The 22,229-nt window shown below is 40.4% G+C and overlaps 1 protein-coding gene across 5 annotated transcripts in view; it reads right to left on the bottom strand.

Moving 5' to 3' along the window:
* The window catches only part of LOC112867452 (cyclic AMP-dependent transcription factor ATF-7), a 91,439-nt gene that overhangs the window by 30,837 nt on the left and 38,373 nt on the right, over window positions 1–22,229 (bottom strand). For 4 of the 5 annotated variants that reach the window (XM_086713226.1, XM_086713230.1, XM_086713228.1 and 1 more), the window contains one exon: window positions 1,348–1,444. In XM_086713226.1, coding sequence (XP_086569352.1) covers window positions 1,348–1,444 — 97 coding nt within the window. Of the gene's footprint in view, window positions 1–1,347; window positions 1,445–22,229 lie in introns of those variants that run through there. The other variant, XM_086713231.1, reaches the window with a different exon arrangement.

Below are 22,229 nucleotides of genomic sequence, written 5' to 3'. Positions count from 1 at the left end.
TCAAAAATAAACACTTAAAAAAATAAATAAATAAGCATTAAAAAAAAATAGGAAGATTAGGGCACTTTTTTTATTTATTAATTTTTTTAAAGTTTATTTTGAGAGACTGTGTGCCTGCATGTATGTGGGAGGGGCAGACAGAGAGGGAGAGAAAGAATCTCAAGCAGGCCCCACACTGTCAGCACAGAGCCCGAGGAGTGGCTCGATCCCATGAACTGTGAGATCATGACCTGAGCCAAAATCAAGAGTCTGATGATCAACCATCTGAGCCACCCAGGCACCCCTTCCTCCAGGCTTTCTTAAGGATCATCAATGACAATGTCCCCACTCATGTCCTTTTCCAGGAATTACAATCTATAAGCTCCTAGCAAAGTGGCTGGTGGACAAAGTAGCTATTCAATAAATATTTGCTGAATTAATAAGGAATAGGAGATATGTAATGGCAAGTTCCTTTGTTCACACATAGAAGTATAGAGAAGGAGGTTCTCTCTTTCTTTCACTGTATTTTAGGTTGCATTTTGGCTAGTAATAGAGAAATTGTGCCTTATCTGAGTTATTAACTTATGTAATAACCACCAACAAAATCCCCTATTGGTTAAATACTGAAATAAACTTGCTTAACCCAGGTTAAACCAGAACCCCTCATAGTATCAAAAGAAAAGGCCCATTTTGGTTTGTATGTCTGTCTAGCTGAAAATGGCACAACAGAACTGCCCATGATTTGAGAGTAGTTCCTAGGGATACTCCCTTGAGAATGGCATATGTAAGCAAGCCAGTATCTAAAACAATCAGTGAGAGGTTCCAGGTCACCCAAATTGGCTTAGAAGAGTCCCATTGACTAAATGTCTTGTCTGAGCTTTGGAAATGTGCCCTCAACACCGTCTGGGTTCATGAGGCAAGTTGAATTTACGAACTGACAATCAGCCTGCTTGGGGGAAACTGACACCCAGTGGAAGAGAAGCAGTCAGGCTAGGTCGGCTTTCTTGCTTTCTTTTGTTCACCCCTTGGCTGTGGGTATGGAGAAATGTCAAAGGCGTCTTTTGTCTGTAAATCTTCCAAAGTCTTAATAAAAAGAAGGCAAGGAGGGAATAGACTGAAAAAAGCCACGACTAAACCTCAACACACCTACCCTCAAAAACCGCAGAACCCAATCTTGTATTAAAAACAGAATGGAGGGCACAATAGAAACTTGGGAGCTTTTAGTGTTCCTTTTTCCTGATTAAATGCAGATCACATCAGGGCTCTTAATGGGAAAAGGGGAGTATAGCTCCCAGTACATCTGGTCCCTGGTATTAATCTTAACTGTCTGGTGATACCAAGGCACGTGGCTTCTGGGGCAGCAAATACCTGCAATGATGACTGAGTCAGTTCGGGCTGGGCCAAATTTCAATGTCATCTCATGCTTGTGTTTATGAACTGCCAGGTGGTCCTCGTTTGTAAATCTCTGAAACGAAACAGAAACAGAGATGTGAAAAAAAATAAGCGCTTCGGTGCCCTTTTACAATGTCCTACTAAACATCCTGCACAAGGATGGTCCCTGGACAGGGGGACTGGAGAGGGAATGGAAAGGAGAAAGAACTGGAAGTGATGGAAAGGGAGAGGAGCTGGACGAAAGGAGAATACGGGGAAGGAGAAAAAGGGGCACTAGAAAGCTGGGAGGAGAGGAGAAGAGGAAGACCGCGGCACCAACTGCTCTGTAATATCAGGTCCAAAACGCGAGAAGTGGACAGATTGCTGGTGAAGTGGGGTCCAGGCAGGAGGCTCCAAATGAAAAAAACATTTAGGCAAGGCTCTTAGCGAACAAGGGGAAAATAATTTTAAATAATAATAATAAAGAGAGAAGAAGGGCAAAGCTGGACACTCGTTGGTCATCACAAAAATAGGAAATTCAGAGTGAAGCTCTCCATGGTGGGGCTGAATTGGACTATTTATGAGGGGGCTAACAGGGAGATAAATTATGCAGGATTAGGAGAACCATTTAACTTCCTGGCCCCCACAGTGCTGCAGCAGGCGCCTGCCCAGCTATTTGGCTCAGGGTTTTAATGAGCCAGGATGGGGCTGTAGAGGACAGGGGCCCAATGGCCAGCAGTAATGGCACACACCAGCCCCATCGGCCAAATGCTGTCTCCCCTCGTCGGGCAGCCCGCCTGGGCTCCGTCAGCCATAAAGGGGCCAGTGCAATGCTGCTGGCTATATAATGACAGAATAAAGATGCAAGCAAAAATTTTTTTGTTGGGGTGGGGAGAAGCCTGTCGGCAGGACGAGGGAAGGGGAAAGAAAGGAGATGGTATAGCGACTTTCTTTATTTAGGGGTTTGGGTGAAAGGACAATGAAAAGGTGAGGCTAGGTCTGCCTCATTTTATGACATGCAAGACAGGGTTACTGGACAATAATTTATGCTTCCACCCCTTCTTTAGAGCGGGGGAGGTGAAGAGAACAGATGAACAGCAGTAATTCAAAAGAATGATACCCTCAAAATTCCCTTTGAGGCTGGCTGGCCCGGTTCCTTCATTAAAACATGCCTGCAACACAGTAACAGCTTGGATGCTGTGGTTTCCCACAGCTCCCTCACCAGCCAGGCTCTGAAACATGGTTCTATTTGTCTTTTTGTTTCTAAAAATAATGACTGGTTAGTCCCCTCTTTTTACTTTCCTTGTTAGATACATACACACTTCCCACCGAACACTTTTAGCTCTTTTTCCACAGCGCTTCTTGACTGCGAACCAGATAGGAGTTAGCTTCATCCATCCCAGGTCCTATCCAGTTAATAAAGTGACCCTGAACTTCGATTTAAGTTCCTTTATTTTACCTGAAAGTATCTTCCCCCAAATTTTCTCTGAGCCCTATCACAACTAAAGCTAGCTTCTGGAGTAAAATCCTTCCAGGCTGGGCCTACAGGCCTGAAGGGAAAAGTGAATTTTCACTTAAAAGTATAAAGAACCAAAATGTAAACCTTCAAAAGACTGCCTGAGTGGTTTCAGAAGGATCCAGGAAAAAAGTGAATAAAGCGTGGGAGAATTTAGCCAACAACTTAGTTTTCTCTGTTGTTGGTTAACCCTAGACATCAATTGTGTCCTTAACAGATTTTTCCCTAAGGAAAAAAATGGTCAGGTTGGGGTGAAGAAAGGAGAGAATAGTCTTTAACCAGGGGTATGATATTTGTAGGTTAAATAAGTCACCGTTGAGGTTCTGGGTTTCCCAGCTATTGGGTAAAAGGAAGTGAGCAGGACCTGGTCTACAATGAACAAAACCCATCATTTTACTTATTTATTTTTAAATGTTTATTTATTTATTTTGAGAGACTGAGAGGGGCAGAGAGAGAGGGGGAAGACAGAGCATGAGTAGGGGAGGGACAGAAAGAGAGAGAGAGACAGAGACAGAGAATCCCAAGGAGGCTTCACACTGTTAGCGCAGAGCCGCATGCGGGGCTCGAACCCATTAACTATAAGATCGTGATTTGAGCCAAAGCCAAGAGGCAGACACTTAACCGACTGAGCCACTCAGGCACCCCAAAAACCATCATTTTAGGGAAGAGTAGTGGATTAGGCAAAGGTATAGAATTTCATAACATTGGTAATGTTCTAACAATCTTTCAAAAAGATGTTTATAATAAGTTCTTCATGGAAATTTCATAGACGTAGCCTGAAAATTTTTGCACAATGTTCTAGAATCTAGAATGATTTTCAAGCAAAGTCCTTTTTTTTAAAAAAAATTTTAATGTTTATTTTTGACAGAGAGAGAGAGAGAGAGACAGAGCATGAGCAGACAGGCAGAGAGAGAGAGGGAGACACAGAATCCAAAGCAGGCTCCAGGCTCTGAGCCATCAGCCCAGAGCCGGACGCGGGGCTCGAACTCACGGACCGCGAGATCGTGACCTGGGCTGAAGTCGGACGCTTAACCGACTGAGCCACCCAGGCGCCCCAAAAGATTTTAAAACTCAATCAGGTTTTGTGCTGGTCAGGATCACTTAGTATTTTAAAAGGCAACTCCCCTTCTGTTAGAATTGTGCTCCACAGTCCTGACTTGTCTTATTGTCCTCTAGCCCTTGCTCTTCTCTGTTGCACGCCCCCTCCCCCTTCCATGCTATGCTACCATGTTCCCCCTTGAGCTACTGAGCTATTTATTTTTTCCAAATCAAAAGCTGGGATCTGAAAAGAACTGAAGATGGCTGAAGGGATTTCCCACCCATCAGCAGCTCAGAAGGTTTGATAACTATGAACCCTGATAGGAAAAAAGCTGTATCTTTATTCTCACTAAACCCTGAAATTTAACATTCCTAACTCATAATAGAAATCACACATATTTTCTTACCACATATATCAAAATATCCTTTATACTCATCACTATTTGAAACTATGGTAGTCACGAGACCCACACTGGAACTTATCTAATAATGTATTCCATTATTAAATATTTTAAGAATAATTTTGAGAACTATTATTTCAAAATAACTGGTTTCCTTTATAATCCTATATATTTTACTTTACTAATTTAAAAACAATATTCTGGGGCACCTGGGTGGCGCAGTCGGTTAAGCGTCCGACTTCAGCCAGGTCACGATCTCGCGGTCCGTGAGTTCGAGCCCCGCATCAGGCTCTGGGCTGATGGCTTGGAGCCTGGAGCCTGTTTCCGATTCTGTGTCTCCCTCTCTCTCTGACCCTCCCCCGTTCATGCTCTGTCTCTCTCTGTCCCAAAAATAAATAAACGTTGAAAAAAAAATTAAAAAAAAAAAAACAATATTCTGAGAAGGGGTTCACAGCCTTCACCAAATTGTCAATGGGGATCATGACACCCCCCAATTTAGAATCTCTAAAAAAAAAAAAAAAGTCCCTGACTAAATCAGGTAATGCACTTCAGAGGAGGAGGCAAATGGGCTGAATTTTAGGAAGCAGGGCACTGGCCTGGGCTCTCCCTGTAATTTGTAATACAATTTTTTTTAAAGTAGGCTTCATGCCCCAGCGTGGAGCCCAACATGGGGCTTGAACTCATGACCCTGAGATCAAGATCTGAGCCGAGATCAAGAGTCAGAAGCTTAACCGACTGAGTTACGCAGGCGCCCCTTTAATACAATTTTTATATGGCTAGAGTAGGAATGGGAGGATAAAAGTATGCTAAAGCTTTTTATCAAAGTGAATGTCAATTTGGCTATTATGTTCATTGTTCCTTTTATTCTCTTACATTTATAAAAGTTAACCCTTAAGGGGGTGCTTGGCTGGCTTAGTTAGTTGGTGGATAGTGCAACTCTTGATCTCAGGGTTATAGGTTTGAGCCCCACACTGGGTGTAGAGATTACATAAAATTAAAATCTTCAAAAAAAAAAATTAAAGTTAATCCTTAAGAATTACCTAGATCAGTCTTGAAATGCAAGCTTAGCAAACCCATCCCTCTGAAAGCAATTTCTCAAAATATCTAAAATCATTAAGTGATAAAAATTTTGACCTTATTATTCTATTGAATTAAAATAAGCAGAAGAGCTCCCAAAAGGATTTCCTTTTTGAATTATTGCCCATTTAAAAATCTAACTCTCCCATTTGTTAATACCCTTAATGGGTCTTCCTTTGTTCTTTGGTCTTACCTATGACTAAGGATTTGGCAAAGAACCACTGAGGGAACAGTCACTCTGGTTGTAGGGTAAATAATGATAATGTTCAAGGAATATGTAGATATCAACCATCTTCAAGACAGCAGAGGGCTGATTATCATTCAAAATGGAGACTGAAGAATGTAAGTCATACTGGATCAAAAAGGCAGTTTACATGCCTTGGGAGAGGATTTGTATAGTAACTTACGGTTTACCATCTAATTTGCTCAAGCAAATGAATCAGGGCAGTTTCTTGGCATAAATAGGTGAGGAGAAGTATTACGTGGTAATGTGCACCCTATCTAGAGAACAAGATGATTTAGCTCTGCCCTATTCAATATGGTAGCCATTAGCCGCATGAGGCTATTGAGCACTTTAAATGTGGCTAGATGTACTGTAAGTCAAAACACACAATGAATTTCAATGACTTAGTACAAAAAAAGAATGTAAAATATCTCATTAATTTCATGTTGATTACATGTTGAAATGATAAGATTTTGGATATACTGGGTTAAATGTATTATTAAAACTAATTTTACTTATTTACTTTTACTTTTTAATGTGGCTACTAGAAAATTTTAAATTACATATGTGGTTTGCATTATATTTCATTTGGTCAGCTCTGACCTAGATAATATCCTCAAAGATCCAATGGGAATTTTACTCATGTGCCAGTCTTGAGTCTTTCCCCCTGAACCCATTTTCTCTAAATATAGTTTATACTATATGGCAGTGGTTCTCAAGCAGGGATAACTCTGACTCCCAAGGGACATTTTAGCAATGTGTGGAGACATTTCTGCTGATCACAACCAGAGGGATGCCACTGGCCTCTACAGGGTAGAGCCATGGGATGCTGATAAATATGCTGAAATGCACAAGCCAAGGCTCTAAAACAAAGAATTATCTGACCCAAAATATCAACTGTGTCTTTGTTAAGAAATTCTGCTACACGGTAACAGGGAAGGAGAGAAAGAAACAAGGGGGGAAAAAAAAAGGCTGTTTTTTAGTTTCCCTTGCCAAACTGCCAACACATGTTTTTGGATCTAAAACTTGGAAGGGAAAAAACACAGGCAGAAAACTCCCAACCTCATTTTATAAAATGGCTGATGTACTACAGATCTGCAAATACTTAGGATAGGGAAATTAGGAAGACAGAGACAGAAGGCACTATAATTGGGAGAAGAACAAATTAAATGGAATTCTCTCTCACGCATTGTTTTGTTAGTTACAAAGAGGTAATACAGAAGAAGCAAATCAAAACAATTTTGGCTACTTTTGATTTTTACTCCCCAATGGAGATTTTCTTAGTTTAAGAAATGTTAAGAAACATAAAATAGAATGTAAGGGGTATGAGGAAATTGATCTGAAAACTGGTTATCAGTTGTGAAATGGGCAGGGACAGTATAGTTTCTTATTAACAATTTTCTACAGGCAATCTTTGGTAAAAAATGCTTTCTGTTTCTAGAAGTTTGAGCTTCTCCTATCCTTCTGTGATAGTAGAATCTGGTATCCTACCTACCAGCAAACTGACCAAATGAACAGAGTAAAGAGTAAAGAGTACGGAATGGCCTGAAGAACAAACATGGATGGTGGGTACTGTAAATCAGAAATACCTCTCAATGGGGGCACCTGGGTGGCTCAGTTGGTTAAGTGTCTGACTTTGGTCTAAGTCATGATCTTGCCGTTCCAGAGTTCAAGCCCCACATTGGGCTCTGTGCTGACAGCTTGGAGCCTGGAGCCTGTTTCAGATTTTGTGTCTCCCTCTCTCTCTGCCCCTCGCCCGCTCACACTCTCTCTCAAAAATAAATAAACATTTAAAAATTAAAAAAAGAAATACATTTCAATGAATGAAGTCTTAAGATTTTAAGTTTTTTAGGGACGGCTGGGTGGCTCAGTCAGTTATAAGTGTCCGACTTCAGTTCAGGTCAAGATCTCACAGTTTGTTGAGTTCGAGTCCCCTGCTGGGCTCTGTGCTGACAACTCAGCCTGGAGCCTCTTTCGGATTCTGTGTGTCCCTCTCTCTCTGCCCCTCCCCCACTCACGCTCTGTCCCTCTCTCTCTCAAAAATAAACAAACATTTAAAAAAAAGGATTTAAAATTTTTTAATTGGTAGAGATCATGTACAAAAAACCACAAATATTAAGTGTACATATAGCTCAATGAATTTTTATACGAATAAATGCCCACTGTGATTACAACCTACATGAAGACATGAAACATTTCAGACACCCCGAAGGTCTTCTTCATATCCCTCTTTTCTTAAGCTTTTAAATGAAATGATCACATAAAACCGTATATAGTACCTGGCATACAGCATGTATTCAAGCTAGTTCTCTACATTTTACTCTCCAGGTAGACAGGTATTGTAGTATAAATTAGTTTTTCTTTGCAGAATAACTCTAAACAAGTCAGTGTTTAGAGAGAGTGCTTTTCTTAATCTAGTTAAAACTAGTCTCTCAGAAACTTTCTGAAATAACAGCACTAAACAGAACTGAAGAGAAGGCTCAGGGTGAAGGAGAGCTCAAGCTAAACTAGAGCAAAATTTTTGCCTATTGACTCTGAGCCAGGCACAAGCATACGGGCATTAGAAATGTAATAGTTTCAAGCTAAATCCTGGGTAAAGTATTGTGACCAATGAAATTTCTGTGCAATATGCACTCAAACCCTAGCCAAATTCATTCCTGAAATGTTGTTTTTGGCCACCACAGCTCCAGTTTCCATGTAGATTTGTCTCACATTTAAAAATGCTCTTATGCCCTGACCTATGATTAATACAAGTCCCTTTCCTTGTTTTAGAAGAGTAGACTGGGGGAAGGAGACAAATGAGAACTCTTTAGTTATTAGGATATGAGCCCTGAATGCTAAACTATCAGGAAACAATGCAAGGAACTGAGTTTATATTTGTGATAGTCTGGAAATTCATTTATGCTGAAACCAAATCTATCTCCTTCTCCAAAGTTTCTGGGTTTGGCAGCGCTGCATGGACAGAATAACTTTCTTTTTTTACAGTATCTACACATGGACATATTTTGATGAAAGAAAATAGCATGAAAAAGCCATAGAAAGCTTAATAACTATGGGGGGCAAGCTCTAAAATACAGTGATATCAGTGCTACACAGAGTAGAAAGAATAACCAACCTTTTTATGAGCATTATTTAATCTCTTCAATTGATCACATATTCTGAAAGGAGACACTAGGAGATCCGCAAGTCTTTATTTAAATGTTTTTTTTAACGTTTATTTATTTTTGAGACAGGGAGAGACAGAGCATGAACGGGGGAGGGTCAGAGAAAGAGGGAGACACAGAATCTGAAACAGGCTCCAGGCTTTGGGCTGTCAGCACAGAGCCCGATGCGGGGCTCGAACTCACAGACCGTGAGATCATGACCTGAGCCGAAATCGGACTCTCAACCGACTGAGCCACCCAGACGCCCCAACAGTCTTTATTTAAAAAAAATTTTTTTTAAACGTTTATTCATTTTTGAGACAGAGAGAGACAGAACATGAGCAGGGAAGGGGCAGAGAGAGAGGGAGACACAGAATGCGAAGCAGGCTCCAGGCTCCGAGCTGTCAGCACAGAGCCTGACATGGGGCTCGAACTCATGAACTGCGAGATCATGACCTGAGCTGAAGTCGGACGCTCAACCAACTGAGCCACCCAGGCGCCCCTGCAACAGTCTTAATAATGCTTCTCACCATCACTGCAGCGCTTCTATTCCCAACGCAAGAGTTGGTTTGTGTTTGGGAAAGCAGGGAATGGGAGAAGAAGGGAAAGGACTAAATATACACACCTCAAAGCCAACATAACTTTCATTTGTACCTTAGTCAATCTTAGGCTCCTGTTCTCTACTTCAGGATGCTATTTACTAAGTGAGTCACACATCCTGCTTTGAATGCTTCATGGCTCTTAAATGAATCATTTCAAAGAACAGAATTGTTTAACAAATAAATACAACCACAGCAGTGGCAGCTCATAGGCAGTATGTGTGAGCAAGGTAATTTATAGAGGAACAGTAAGAACAGGAAACTTTTTCCCAAAATACTCCAAGAGAAAATGTTGTCAGGGGAATGCAGGAGGACAAACTAAAGGCGGGGGGGGGGGGGGGGGGGGACGACACACCAAATTGTACCCAGGGTAAATTCCTTTGCCAATAGATTGAGGAATTTTCTGTTTGGAGAAGGCTATTTGAGTATCTTAAAGAGAAGATTCTGTCCACTGACTAAATTAGTCCACCATAAAAAGAGTTTTTAAGAGCAGAGACATTATTTGATAGTTTCACAATGAAGCCATCTAGTGCTCAAGAGCAAGGACCCTATTCATTTGTTTGTATGTGGAAACATCCCAAGCACCTAGAACAGTATCTGCACACAGTAGGTACTTAATATTTGCTGAATAAGTGCCAATTAGCATATATCACTAAAGTGCTACAAAGCATCCCCAACTTACAAACTCTTGTCCATGTGTACAATGGTGGCAAAATTTTCATCACCTATATCCAAAAGGAGTTGGTATCTTAAATACCCAACCTTTCCAATGGAACTAGAGGCTGGGTCCATTCAGGACCAAGAATATTTATTTATTTATTTATTTTTTTTTTTTCAACGTTTATTTATTTTTGGGACAGAGAGAGACAGAGCATGAACGGGGGAGGGGCAGAGAGAGAGGGAGACACAGAATCGGAAACAGGCTCCAGGCTCTGAGCCATCAGCCCAGAGCCTGACGCGGGGCTCGAACTCACGGACCGCGAGATCGTGACCTGGCTGAAGTCGGACGCTTAACCGACTGCGCCACCCAGGCGCCCCAATATATTTTTTTTAAATGCTTATTTTTATTTGAGAGAGAGAGAGAGAGAGAGAGAGAGAGAGAGAGAGAGAGAGAGAAAGAACAAGCCAGCAAGGGGCAGAGAGAGACGGAGACAGAATGTGAAGCAGGCTCCAGGCTCCGAGTTGTTAGCACAGAGCTGGAAGCAGGGCTTGAACCTGTGAACCACAAGATCATGACCTGGGCCGAAGTTGGACACCTAACCATCTGAGCTACCCAGGCGCCCCAGGACCAAAATTTTCTAATGGGAGGAGCTTAGGATATGAAACAAATACAACTGCAAAAATTAAGACAAAAAGAAAAAGTCAAAATGGCAACAATGGGGATTAAATCACTGAAAAGAAGTTCTTGATTCTGAGAAGGGGGTTGAAATCATTCTCAAAGGAGATTTTACAGGAACATAAAAAGCATTAGTTTTCTGGTCCTGTTGAATTTTTACGACTTGATTTTTTCCCTCTTCCACGGATGCTTTCTATCCAGGTCACTCTCTCTACTGATCTGCAAAGTCTACTTGTTTTTAGTTTTATGTCCCCATACAATTTGCCTATTCTCAGCCATGTCTTCCTCTCTGCCCTCTGTTTATTCATTTATTCAAATCCTACCATTTTTTCCTAGGCCCGGCTGAAATTTTTTTTGAAATTTTTTGAAAACTTCTCTAATGATTCTTTAGTAATCCATCTTTCCTAAATGTGTATGGTACTTCAACAGTTTGTACCACATAATTTAGAATTTTGGTCTATATGGTCTCATAGTTTTATCCTTTTAATGTACACTGTAAACCACTGAGGAGTTAAAAATGTATCCTACACTTATTCTTTACCCTCCCAGCTGCCCCATCTCGGGGCTTGGCCCAGTGGTGAGCATACAGTAGGGGCTCAGTAAATTTGTTTGAGTGGCTGGGTCAAGTTTTATTTTTTTATTTAAAAAAAATTTTTTTTTTAATCTTGGTTTATTTTTGAGAGAGAGATAGAGTGTGCGCAGGGGAGGAGCAGAGAGAGAGGGAGACACAGAATCCGAAGCAGGCTCCAGGCCCTGAGCTGTCAGCACAGAGACTGATAAGGGGCTCAAACTCATGAACCGTGAGGTCATGACCTGAGTGGTAGGAGAATAATTGTTCAAAAACTTTTATTACCTTTGGGTCCTAAGACTTTAACAGGGAAACACTTTCAGAATGTTCTGATGCCTTTCCATCTCCATTTCCAAAGTATACGTCACTGCTCAAATAAGTAAAAATTCATGTATCCTCTCCACTATTTTGTTAGACACCAAATTCCCTTCATTACAGAAAGGCATCTATGGTAATTTCAGCATGCTTGAATTATACTGCTGTTGTATGAAAGGACCCTGGTACCATGCCTTATGGGTCAATTCAGTTTCTTTAAGTAACACAGTCCATTGCTGAACTTCATTTTACTACCAACTAAAATGCTCTATGCAAAAAATGTCAATTCAGAAACAGCATCCTTTTCTTTCTTCACTCCCCAAACCACTAGTAGTAATTTTAACCACAACCTTTTAGGCAGTTTTGTCTGTTTGTTTTAGGATCCCAATTACTTGAATTTTATAGGGAACAATATCAGTATCCCCCAGGAGTCAAGCACTGTTGAAATCTGGATTTCTCCTTTTATAAAGTGTGGAGTATCTGACAAGAAGAAAAGGAATATTACAATCTAGTCAACAAATCACTTGGGAGGGGGAAGAATATTAAAACCACAATTGACATTGAATTTCTGGATCTTCATTGTTAAGATCTGGGATTAATATCAATGCTTATTCTACATTATTTGGATTAATGATAATACAACTATTCCTCTAAGTAGCAGAAGTCTTTTTTTTTTAATTCTTTTTTTTTTTTAAGTTATTTATTTATTTTGAGAGAGTGTGTGTGTGTGCAAGGAGGGGAAGGACAGAGAGAGAGAGAGAGGGAGAAAGAGAATCCCAAGCAGGCTCCGTGCTGTCAGCATGGAGCCTGATGAGGGGCTGAAATCCACGAACTGTGAGATTACCACTTGAGATGAAACCAAGAGTCTGGGGCGCCTGGGTGGCTCAGTCGGTTGAGTGTCTGACTTCAGCTCAGGTCACGATCTCGCGGTCTGTGAGTTTGAGCCCCGCGTAGGGCTCTGGGCTGATGGCTCAGAGCCTGGAGCCTGCTTCCGATTCTGTGTCTCCCTCTCTCTCTGCCCCTCCCCCGTTCATGCTCTGTCTCTCTCTCTCTCAAAAATAAATAAATGTTAAAAACAAAACGAAACAAAAAACCAAGAGTCAGACACTTAACTGACTAACCCACCCAGGCATCCGTAAGTAGTAGATTTTTTAAACACTCAGCCTGATCACTCACTTTAATTTTGGTTCCTTGTTCCTTCCTTTCGTTTATGACAATGTGAAATACCATGACCCCATAGGTGATGTTTTGTGTCAAGTAAGTTGCAGGTACCCAATATATCACAGCAAAATAGAAACTGAGCTCTCAAGGTCATATAGGCCATCTCCAACAGGGACTGAACAGTGTAGGACAGAGGGTAGTAAATATAATTTACCAGTTTAAGTTGGGAAAGGTTAGGTATTTTGTTTTTAAATTCTGCTTGTTGCTCAATGTGGTTGAGAAATATAATCTTACTTCAGGTTTCAATAGATTTAGCCAATGTTCTAATCCTCTCAACTTCTTTTTCCATGGGATTCCCTAGTATCACAGTAAACTAGTAAGCACAAATCTCTTTCTTGTCTCTTTTAATTTTTAAAATTTTAAATTTTTATTTATAAAATACACATGAAAGTTACCATCATAACCATTTGTAAGTGTATAGTCAATGATATTACATTTACACTGTTGTGTGACCATCACTACCATCCATCCCTAGAACTCTTTTCATCTTGTAAAACCAAACTCTAAACTTACTCAACAATAACTTCCCATTGCCTCTTCCCCCCACCCTGTTAACCACCATGATACTTTCTGTCTTTATGACTCTGACTGTATAAGTGGAGTATTTGTCTTTTGTGACTTATTTCACTTAGCATGTCTTCCAGGTTCATCCATGTTGTAGCATACTGCAGAATTTCCTTCCTTTCTAAGGTTGAATAATATCCCATTTATGTATATACCACATTTTGTTTATCTATTCATCAATCAAAGATGGGTACTTGGGTTGCTTCCACATTTTAGCTGTTGTGAACAATGCTGCTACAAATATGGGTGTACAAATATCTCTTCAAGACCCTGCTTTCAATTCTTTTGGGGACATACCCAGAAGTAGAATTCCTGGATCATATGGTAATTCTATTTTTAATTTTCTGAGTAGTCACCATACTGTTTTCTACATTGGCTACACCATTTAAAAAAAATTTTTTTTTTTTTTACATTTGTTTATTTTTGAGAGACAGAGAGAGACAGAACACAAGCAGGGGAGGGGCAGAGAGAGAGGGAGACACAGAATGCAAAGCAGGCTCCAGGCTCTGAGCTGTCAGCACAGAGCCTGACGTGGCGTTCGAACCCATGAGCCATGAGATCATGACCTGAGCCAAAGTCGGACGCTTAACTGACTGAGCCACCCGGGCACCCCTGGCTATACCATTTTATATTCCCATCAGTAGTGCATAAGGGTTCCAATTTTTCCACATCCTCATCAACACTTATTTTTTTGTTTTTGTTTTTGTTTTAAGTAGACATCCTAATGGGTGTGAAGTAGTATTTCACTGTACTTTTGGTTTGCATTTTCCTAATGATTAGTAATGTTTAGCATCTTTTCATGTGCTCATTAGCCATCTGTATATCTTTTTAGGAAAAATGTCTATTCAAGTCCTTTGCCCATTATTCAATCAAGTCATTGTTTTGTTTTAGAAATTCTCTATGTATTCTGGATATTAACCTCTTATCAGATACATGATTTGCAAATATTTTCTCCTATTGTGTGGGTTGTATTTTTACACTGTGGACAGTGTCTTTTTTGAAGATACATTTTATTTATTTTTTATTTGTATGTAATTTATGCATTTTTTAAAGTTCTTACTGAAATTCAAGTTAGTTAACATACAACGTAATATTAGTTTCAGGTGTACAATAGTGATTCAACACTTCCCTACAATACCATGTGCTCATCACAAGTGCCCTCCTTAATCCCCATCACCTATTTAACCCATTTCCCCAACCTACCTTCAACAGTGTCTTTTTCTTTTAATTTTTATTTTCTAAAATTCTTTTTAAGTATGCTCCATGCCCAACATGAGGCTCAAACTCATGACTCCATGATTAAGAGTCGCATGCTCTACCAACTGAGCCAGCCAGGCACCCCTGATAGTGTCTTTTATTTTTTTATTATTATTATTGTTTTTTACGTTGATTTATTTTTGAGAGAGAGAGAGAGAGAGAGAGAGAGAGAGAGAGAGAGAGAGAGAGAGAGAATGAGAATGAGAATGAATGAATATGAGTGGGGAAGGGGCAGAGAAAGAGGGAATCCCAAGCAGTTTCTGTGCCATTAGTGTGGAGCCCGATGTGGGGTTTGAACTCACAAACCATGAGATCATGACCCAAGCCAAAATTAGGAGTAGGACACTTAACCGACTGAGCCACCCAGGTGCCCCTCAACAGTGTCTTTTAATGCACAATTTAAAAAAAAATTTTTTAAGTGTTTTTATTTATTACTGAGAGAGGAGAGAGAGGAGAGAGAGGGCTATTCAGGGTCCCTTGTGATTACATATGAATTTTAGGATGGGTTTTCTATTAATAAAAGATGTCATTGGATTTTCATAGGTATTGCATTGAATCTTACTGCTTTGGGTAATACTGACATTTTAACAATATTAAGGCTTCCAATCCATGGGATGTGTTTCCATTTATTTATGTCTTCTTTAAATTCCTTCAGCACTGTTTTGCAGTTTTCATTGTACAAGTCTTTCACCTCCTTGGTTAAGTTAATTCCTAAGTATTTTATTCTTTTTGATGCTCCTGTAAATGATTTTTTTTGTAATTTGGATTACTGACTAGAATCCTTTCATTTCATCTTGCAGGACTCCCTTAAGAATTTCTTGTACAGTAGGTCTAGTGGTCATGAAATGAACTCACTCAGCTTTCGTTTATCTGGGAATGTCATAATTTCTCCCCCACTTTTGTTTTTTGTTTTTAAAGATTTTATCTTTAAGTAATCTCCATACCCAATGTGGGGCTCAAACTCACAACCCTGAGATCAAGAGTCATACACTCCACTGGCAGAGCCTGCCAGGCACACCCCTCCTCACTTCTGAAGGGCAGTCTGGTTGGATACAGGATTTTTGATGGGTAGCTGGTTTTCTTTTAGCACTGCATGTATCAGCCTGTTGTCTTCTGACCGCCAAGGTTTCTGATCAGAAATCTGATAATTGAGGATCCTTGGTATGTGATGATTCACTTCCTTTTTGCTGCTTTCAAGATTCTGTCTTTGTATTTTCACAGTTTGCTTAAAATGTGTCTTGGTCTGGATCTCTTTAAGTTCATCTTACCTGCAGTTTGTTGAGCTTTTTGGATGTTTACAAGTCACGTCTTTCATCAAATTTGGAAAGTGTCAGCCATGATTTCCTCAAAGATTCTTCCTGCTCCTGTCTCTCTCTCTCCTTCCAGGACTACCACAATGTGTATGCTGGTCCACTTGTTTATCACACAGGTCCTCTAGGCTCTGTTTGCTTTTCTTCAATCTTCTTACTTTCTGTTCCTCACACTTGATAATTTCCATTCTCCTATATTCAAATTTGTAGATTCTTTCTTCTGCCTGCTCATATCTACCTTCAAATCCCTCTAGTAAATTTTTCATTTCAGTTACTGTACTTTTCAGTTTCAGAATTTCTTTTTGGTTTCTTTTGAAGTTTTCTCTACCTTTATTGGTATTTCCATACGGTTCACACACTCTTAACTTTTGTCACATCTTCCTTTAGTTCTCTGTACATCTTTAAAACAGTTGTTTTAAAGTCTTTGTCTAGTGGATCTGCCATCAGGTCTTTCTCAGGGAGTTTCTGTTCTTTTTTTTCCTTTGAATACACCACATTTTGCTGTTTCTTTGTATGCCTTGTGATTTTTTGTTGTTGTTGTTGAACACTCGGCATTTTTTTAAGATTTTACTTTTTTTTTTTATTTTAAAAAAAATTTTTTTTCAACGTTTATTTATTTTTGGGACAGAGAGAGACAGAGCATGAACGGGGGAGGGGCAGAGAGAGAGGGAGACACAGAATCGGAAACAGGCTTCAGGCTCTGAGCCATCAGCCCAGAGCCCGACGCGGGGCTCGAACTCACGGACCGCGAGATCGTGACCTGGCTGAAGTCGGACGCTTAACCGACTGCGCCACCCAGGCGCCCCAAGATTTTACTTTTAAGTAATCTCTTACTTAAATCTCTTACCCAACATGGGGCTCACACTTACAACCCTGAGATCAAAAGCTGCATGCTGCTCTGACTGAGCCAGCCAGGTGTCCCGAACACTGGGCATTTGAATCTATTTAATAAAGTAGTAACTCTGGAAATCAGATTCTTCCCTTTCCTCAAGTCTTGTTGATTTTTGTTATTATTTTTGTGATTTTGGTTGTTGTAGGGTATTTCTGTGCTGAGGATCAGTCTGAGGTATAAGCTTGGTATCTTCTTACAACTTTTCTGAGCCTTTCCCTGCACACACACAGTCACTTTCTAATTTTCTTATATATGCAGTTGTTTTCTAAGGGTGCTAGTCTTTATTTATTTATTTTTTTAGCGTTTATTTATTTTTGAGACAGAGACAGAGCATGAATGGGGGAGGGTCAGAGAGAGGGAGACACAGAATCCGAAACAGGCTCCAGGCTCTGAGCTGTCAGCACAGAGCCCGACGCGGGGCTCGAACTCACGGACCGTGAGATCATGACTTGAGCTGAAGTCGGCCGCTTAACCGACTGAGCCACCCAGGCACCCCAGGGTGCTAGTCTTTAATGTCTGGCTCCCAAACAGGGGAAAAGTGAAGAATAAAGTGGGGGAGGTGCCAACCTTTTAAAACTCCCTGAAATCACTTCAGCCAGATGGGGAGGGGCTTGCAACAATGAGGTGAGGTACAACAAAAATGGCTATCTACCTCTCTGTCCACACCTCTGTGATCAGATCTGTGATCTGATCAGAGCACAGATCTGATATTTGGAGGACAGGGTCCTTTCTGGCCATCTTAGCTCCCATATGCTGTGGCAAAGCTGCTCCAAAAACACATACACAGCTGCCTCACTCCTGGCTGGGGGTGGGGGAGAGTAGCTACTACTGTGCTGAGCTGAAACTGACTAAAATTAATCATAATTTACCTTCCAATCCTTTCCCCCTGTAAATTGCAAGCCTTTTATAGACTCTAGAATTCTCAAATAGTTACATCAGACAGATTCTGCCAGTACAACTGTTGTCTAGGAGGGGAGACAGATTTCTGGTGCTTCCTACTCTGCCACCTTCTCAGAATCTCTCTTTTTTAGTGTAATATTCCCTTGTGACTTTTTTCCAGTAAGGCCATAAACTAAATTCTGGGTCCAATGACTTTAAAACTGGAAATCTGTATGGCTTATCAGGCCTCTCTGGTCCTGAAGAGACTGTTGTCAATTATTGCCTCGCACACTGGATTGTCGTCGTAGTGGAGGAGAGACAGGGAAGAGGTAATAGGTTTGAGGAAGACACAATTGGTTTTTTAACCCAGTCTCCATTCCACACCCTTCTCCCTTGCTTGCCTCCCACTATAAAGGCTGAAAAGCCAGACACTCCCTTCCTCAGCCTCCCATACAGCTAAGATTAAAGCGGTCACACAGTTTAGGTCACAGAAATCCACAGGGGATTGAGATAGAAGACTGCACTTCTGGGAAAGCTGTTGTTTCCTTATAAAAAGGAAACTAAAAGAGGAAAGTTCCTGGGGCTGCTTCTTTTCTTTTTTTGCTCATCCTGTGACTGTGAGGCAACAAACTTGAGACTAAAAGGTATATGCTAAAAATGGTGGGGCAGGGAGGCTTAGCTGCTCAAATAGTCCTAATTCTAGACTTCTTGCGTTACAAGTGTTCACAAAGTTTTAAGCTATGGGAAATAGTTGCAGCTTAAAACATTGCTAACAAACACATGATGATTTTTAGGATAGATTCTTCCTCATTTTCTATTTAAGGAACTTGGAAATGGAATATGGAAGACAGTATCTCATTCTACATCTTCATGAATATTTATCAGTTGTACCTTAATGTAGAATTCCATTTCACTTTCACATAGCATACCAAATAGATTACTTCATGTCATCATCACCTATTTCCACAAGGTTCCTTACAAATACTGGCAATATACTGTTTGGGCTTTAGGGAAGGACAAAATGGTAAGAGAGAAGCACCTTGTCATGAGGCTCTTAAACCTGAGGTAGTTAAAGATCCTCTTCAATAACATATGGAGTTTTAGGTTGACCCACATCTTCTCTTATTCCTGGCTGCTCTTTACCCTCAAGTACTTAATGGCTGGCTCTGTATTAAACATCAGGGCACTCTTGGGAATTCTACTTAAGACTGAACGAGATGCTGGGTGGCACAATCGGTTGAGTCTGACTCTTGATTTCAGCTCAGGTCATGATCCCAGGGTCGTGGGACTGAGCCCTGTGTTAGGCTCTGTGTTGGGCTCCGTGCTGGGGCGTGGAGCCTGCTTAAGATTCTCTCCCCCTCTACCACTCTCCCCCAATCACGTGCTCTCTCTTCCTAAAAAAAAAAAAAAAAAAAAAAAAGAATGAACAACAATAGATCCATTATCTTTCTTTAGATAGTGGCTACTTACATAGATGGATTAAATGCTCAGAAACTTTAAGGAACCAGTGCCTAGGAGCAGAGAAATCCCAGCAGTAATTCAGCAGGGCTTGGTCCTGTGTCCGTTACATGGCTGACTGGCTGACTGCTTTCTCCACAGCTCTTGCCTAATGGTAGACCTTTCAGTATTCTACCTTCCAGATGTAGCTCCTTAGTTGGAGTACTATTAAAGTTCAGTTCTTAACAAAACAGGGGAAGCTTTTTGGGTCAAAACGATTATCACACACTCCTATTAGGTTCTTTTGGACATTACACATTTATGTTTTTCAATCTCCACTCTCTTCCCAAATTCTTACTAGGATATTATGAGGTATAGAGCCCTTGAATAAGACATCAAACACTTTTATCTTCTATTTTGCCACACAGTAAGTGTTGTCATGCCTGGATCTTACATATGGGTGGGAAAGACAAGATACAGTGTGAACAGTGTGGGTCCTAACCATCAAAGTTAGTCTGATCTACGACACTGTGTTTTTCTCTTGGGCTGCTGAAAATTTCATTACGGAAAAAGAATAAACACTTCTTGATAATACAGGACATTCTGAATGCTTACAATGAGCTGAGTAGAGCATGTACGAATGACACTACAGAGCCACAATAGCTAAAATTCTGCCCCTTTAAGGACTTATACAATTCGTTACTATAACAGTTCAGCCAAAAAAAAAAAAAAAAAAAAAAAAAAAAAATTGAACCTGGAGGAGAGAGACAGAGACAGAGAGAAAGAGAGGGAGAAGGTAAGGGAGGGAGGAAAGGACGAGGGTGGAAGAGAAGAGAGGAAAAAAGATAGAAAGATACAGATATCTCAGTCTCCAAAACTCCAAAACTGAGTGTTTCAATGATTGGGACAAGCTTATAAGACTTCACTCACTCACTCACTCACTCACTCACTCTAAAATAACTCCCAAATGCAGCATTATGTTTTTGTTTTAAACAAACTATCAAAACTTAACTGTCCACAGCCTCAGCAACTACAGTAGAGGTTACAGGCTAGTAAAGAAATAGGCAAAGGTTCAAATGGTTTGGCAGGTCCCTTGAATAAACCAGAAGCTTGTAAGATGTACTGATTCTGCCTTGCCACCTTAATTTGATGCAGAAATTCTTACCCTCTTACTGATACATTTAGCAGACTGATTATCTTTGTGTCTGACTTGGAAAGCCCTGAGATAAAACCAAGCAAACGGGAAACTCCTTGTATTTTGGATGTGTTTTTTAGCCATAAGAGGTATTTTTTGGAATGCTGGCCACTGAACAGAGGTCTGCATTAGAAGAACACAGGCAGGCAGGGGAAAAGAATGGAACCTATGCTGCCTAACAGTAACACTTAGCCACACGCTTCTCGACTATCCGTAGTGATCCAATATGGCAGCAACATCAGTGCTGGGGAAACTGCCCCTGCCAACCCTTCCAGCCCATCTCCCACTGCTATCACAATCCATGCTGCATCATCACCAAGCTACCTGCAGTTTCTCTGAATGTACCATGCTGTCTCCTTCTTTTGTGTCTGCTCTTCTCTTATGTGTGGAATACTCTTCTCTAATATTCTTCTTTACCTTCTCTGTCTGGCAAAAATATACACATATACATACATACATATATATATATATATATATATTTTTTTTTTTTTTTTTGGCAAATTTTTGCCCATCTTTCAAAACTGTTAAAACATCATCTCCTCCAGGAAACCTTCACTGATGTCTACCAGCCCTCTCTGAACTTGCAAGTATTTGTTTTATTACATTTATCATATTACAATGTAACTATATTTTTACGTGTCTGACTTCCCTATGAGACAGTGAATACTTTGTCTTTTACATCTTTCTGTCACTAGTATCTAGCATGGTGTCTAACAGTATTTAAGTATTCAAGTATTTAATTTTTTTTTAAATATAATTTATTGTCAAATTGGCTAACATACAGGGTGTACAGGGTGCTCTTGGTTTTAGGGGTAGATTCCCGTGGTTCATCGCTTACATACAACACCCACTGCTCATCCCAACAAGCGCCCTCCTCAATGCTCATCACCCATTTCCCCCTCTCCTACACCCCCCCTCAAATATATATATTTTTCATTAAACTAAAGCCACAAAAGCTAATTAGAGTCTGACTGAACTGAGAAAATTATTCATGGGCTAGTTTCTGGAAACCTGTCCCCAGTCTTAACTCAAGGTTGGAAATACCTGGCAAAATACACAAAGGGAAATGCCTTAATTTTATTCTTACAACAGATCCTCTGTGTGCACCAAGTCTCTCACCAGAGACATTTGTGAAAATCCATATTCAATTTTTGACTGTGGGCTAAAATGATAACAAATTGTTCCAATTATATAGAACCTCCCATCCTATTATATCAGAATGTAGACAAAACCAGGAGGTGCTAATGGGATCCTATTAACCTTCACATTAACCTATAACATTACAACAGTCCCATCTGTTAAGGGAAGAGAGGAAAGAAAGGATAAATAAAGGCCATTAAGCATACTGATGGGTGTCAAGGAGGAATGAAGACTGGTACTCCTAGTCCTCACTTCTTGGTAACAAGTCACTATAGCAAAAGATTTCAAAGCACTGTGTGGTAGGCTTATAATGGCTCATATATTAGTTTGCTAAAGCTAACCCGAAACAACAGAAAATTAATTGTCTCACAATTCCATAGGTCAGAAGTCTGAAATCAAGGTGTCAGCAGGGCTGGTTCCTTCTGAAGATGTGAGGGAGAATCTGTTCCATGCTTACCTCCTAGTTTCTGGTGGTTTGCTAGCAATCTCTGGTGTCCCTTGGTTGGCGGTGACATAACTCTAATCTTTACATGGTGTCTTCCCCGGGTGCATATCTGTGTTCGGTTTCCTCTTTTTATAAGGACATCAGTTATACTGAATTAGGGGCCCAACCTACTCTAGTATGATCTCATATTACTAATCATATCTACAACAATCCTATTTCCAAATAAGGTCACATTCTGAGATACATTCTGAGATAAGGACACATTCTGAGTCCTAACTTAGGGTTAGGACTTCAACATGTAAATTTTTGGGGACACAATTCAA

The sequence above is a fragment of the Puma concolor genome, chromosome B4, assembly GCF_028749965.1.
Source record: "Puma concolor isolate L17-30 chromosome B4, mPumCon1.1.hap2, whole genome shotgun sequence".
In the NCBI taxonomy this organism is placed as follows: Eukaryota; Metazoa; Chordata; class Mammalia; order Carnivora; family Felidae; genus Puma; species Puma concolor.
The sequence above is the reverse complement of the archived record's forward strand: the minus strand, read 5'-3'. Positions and strand labels throughout refer to the sequence as shown.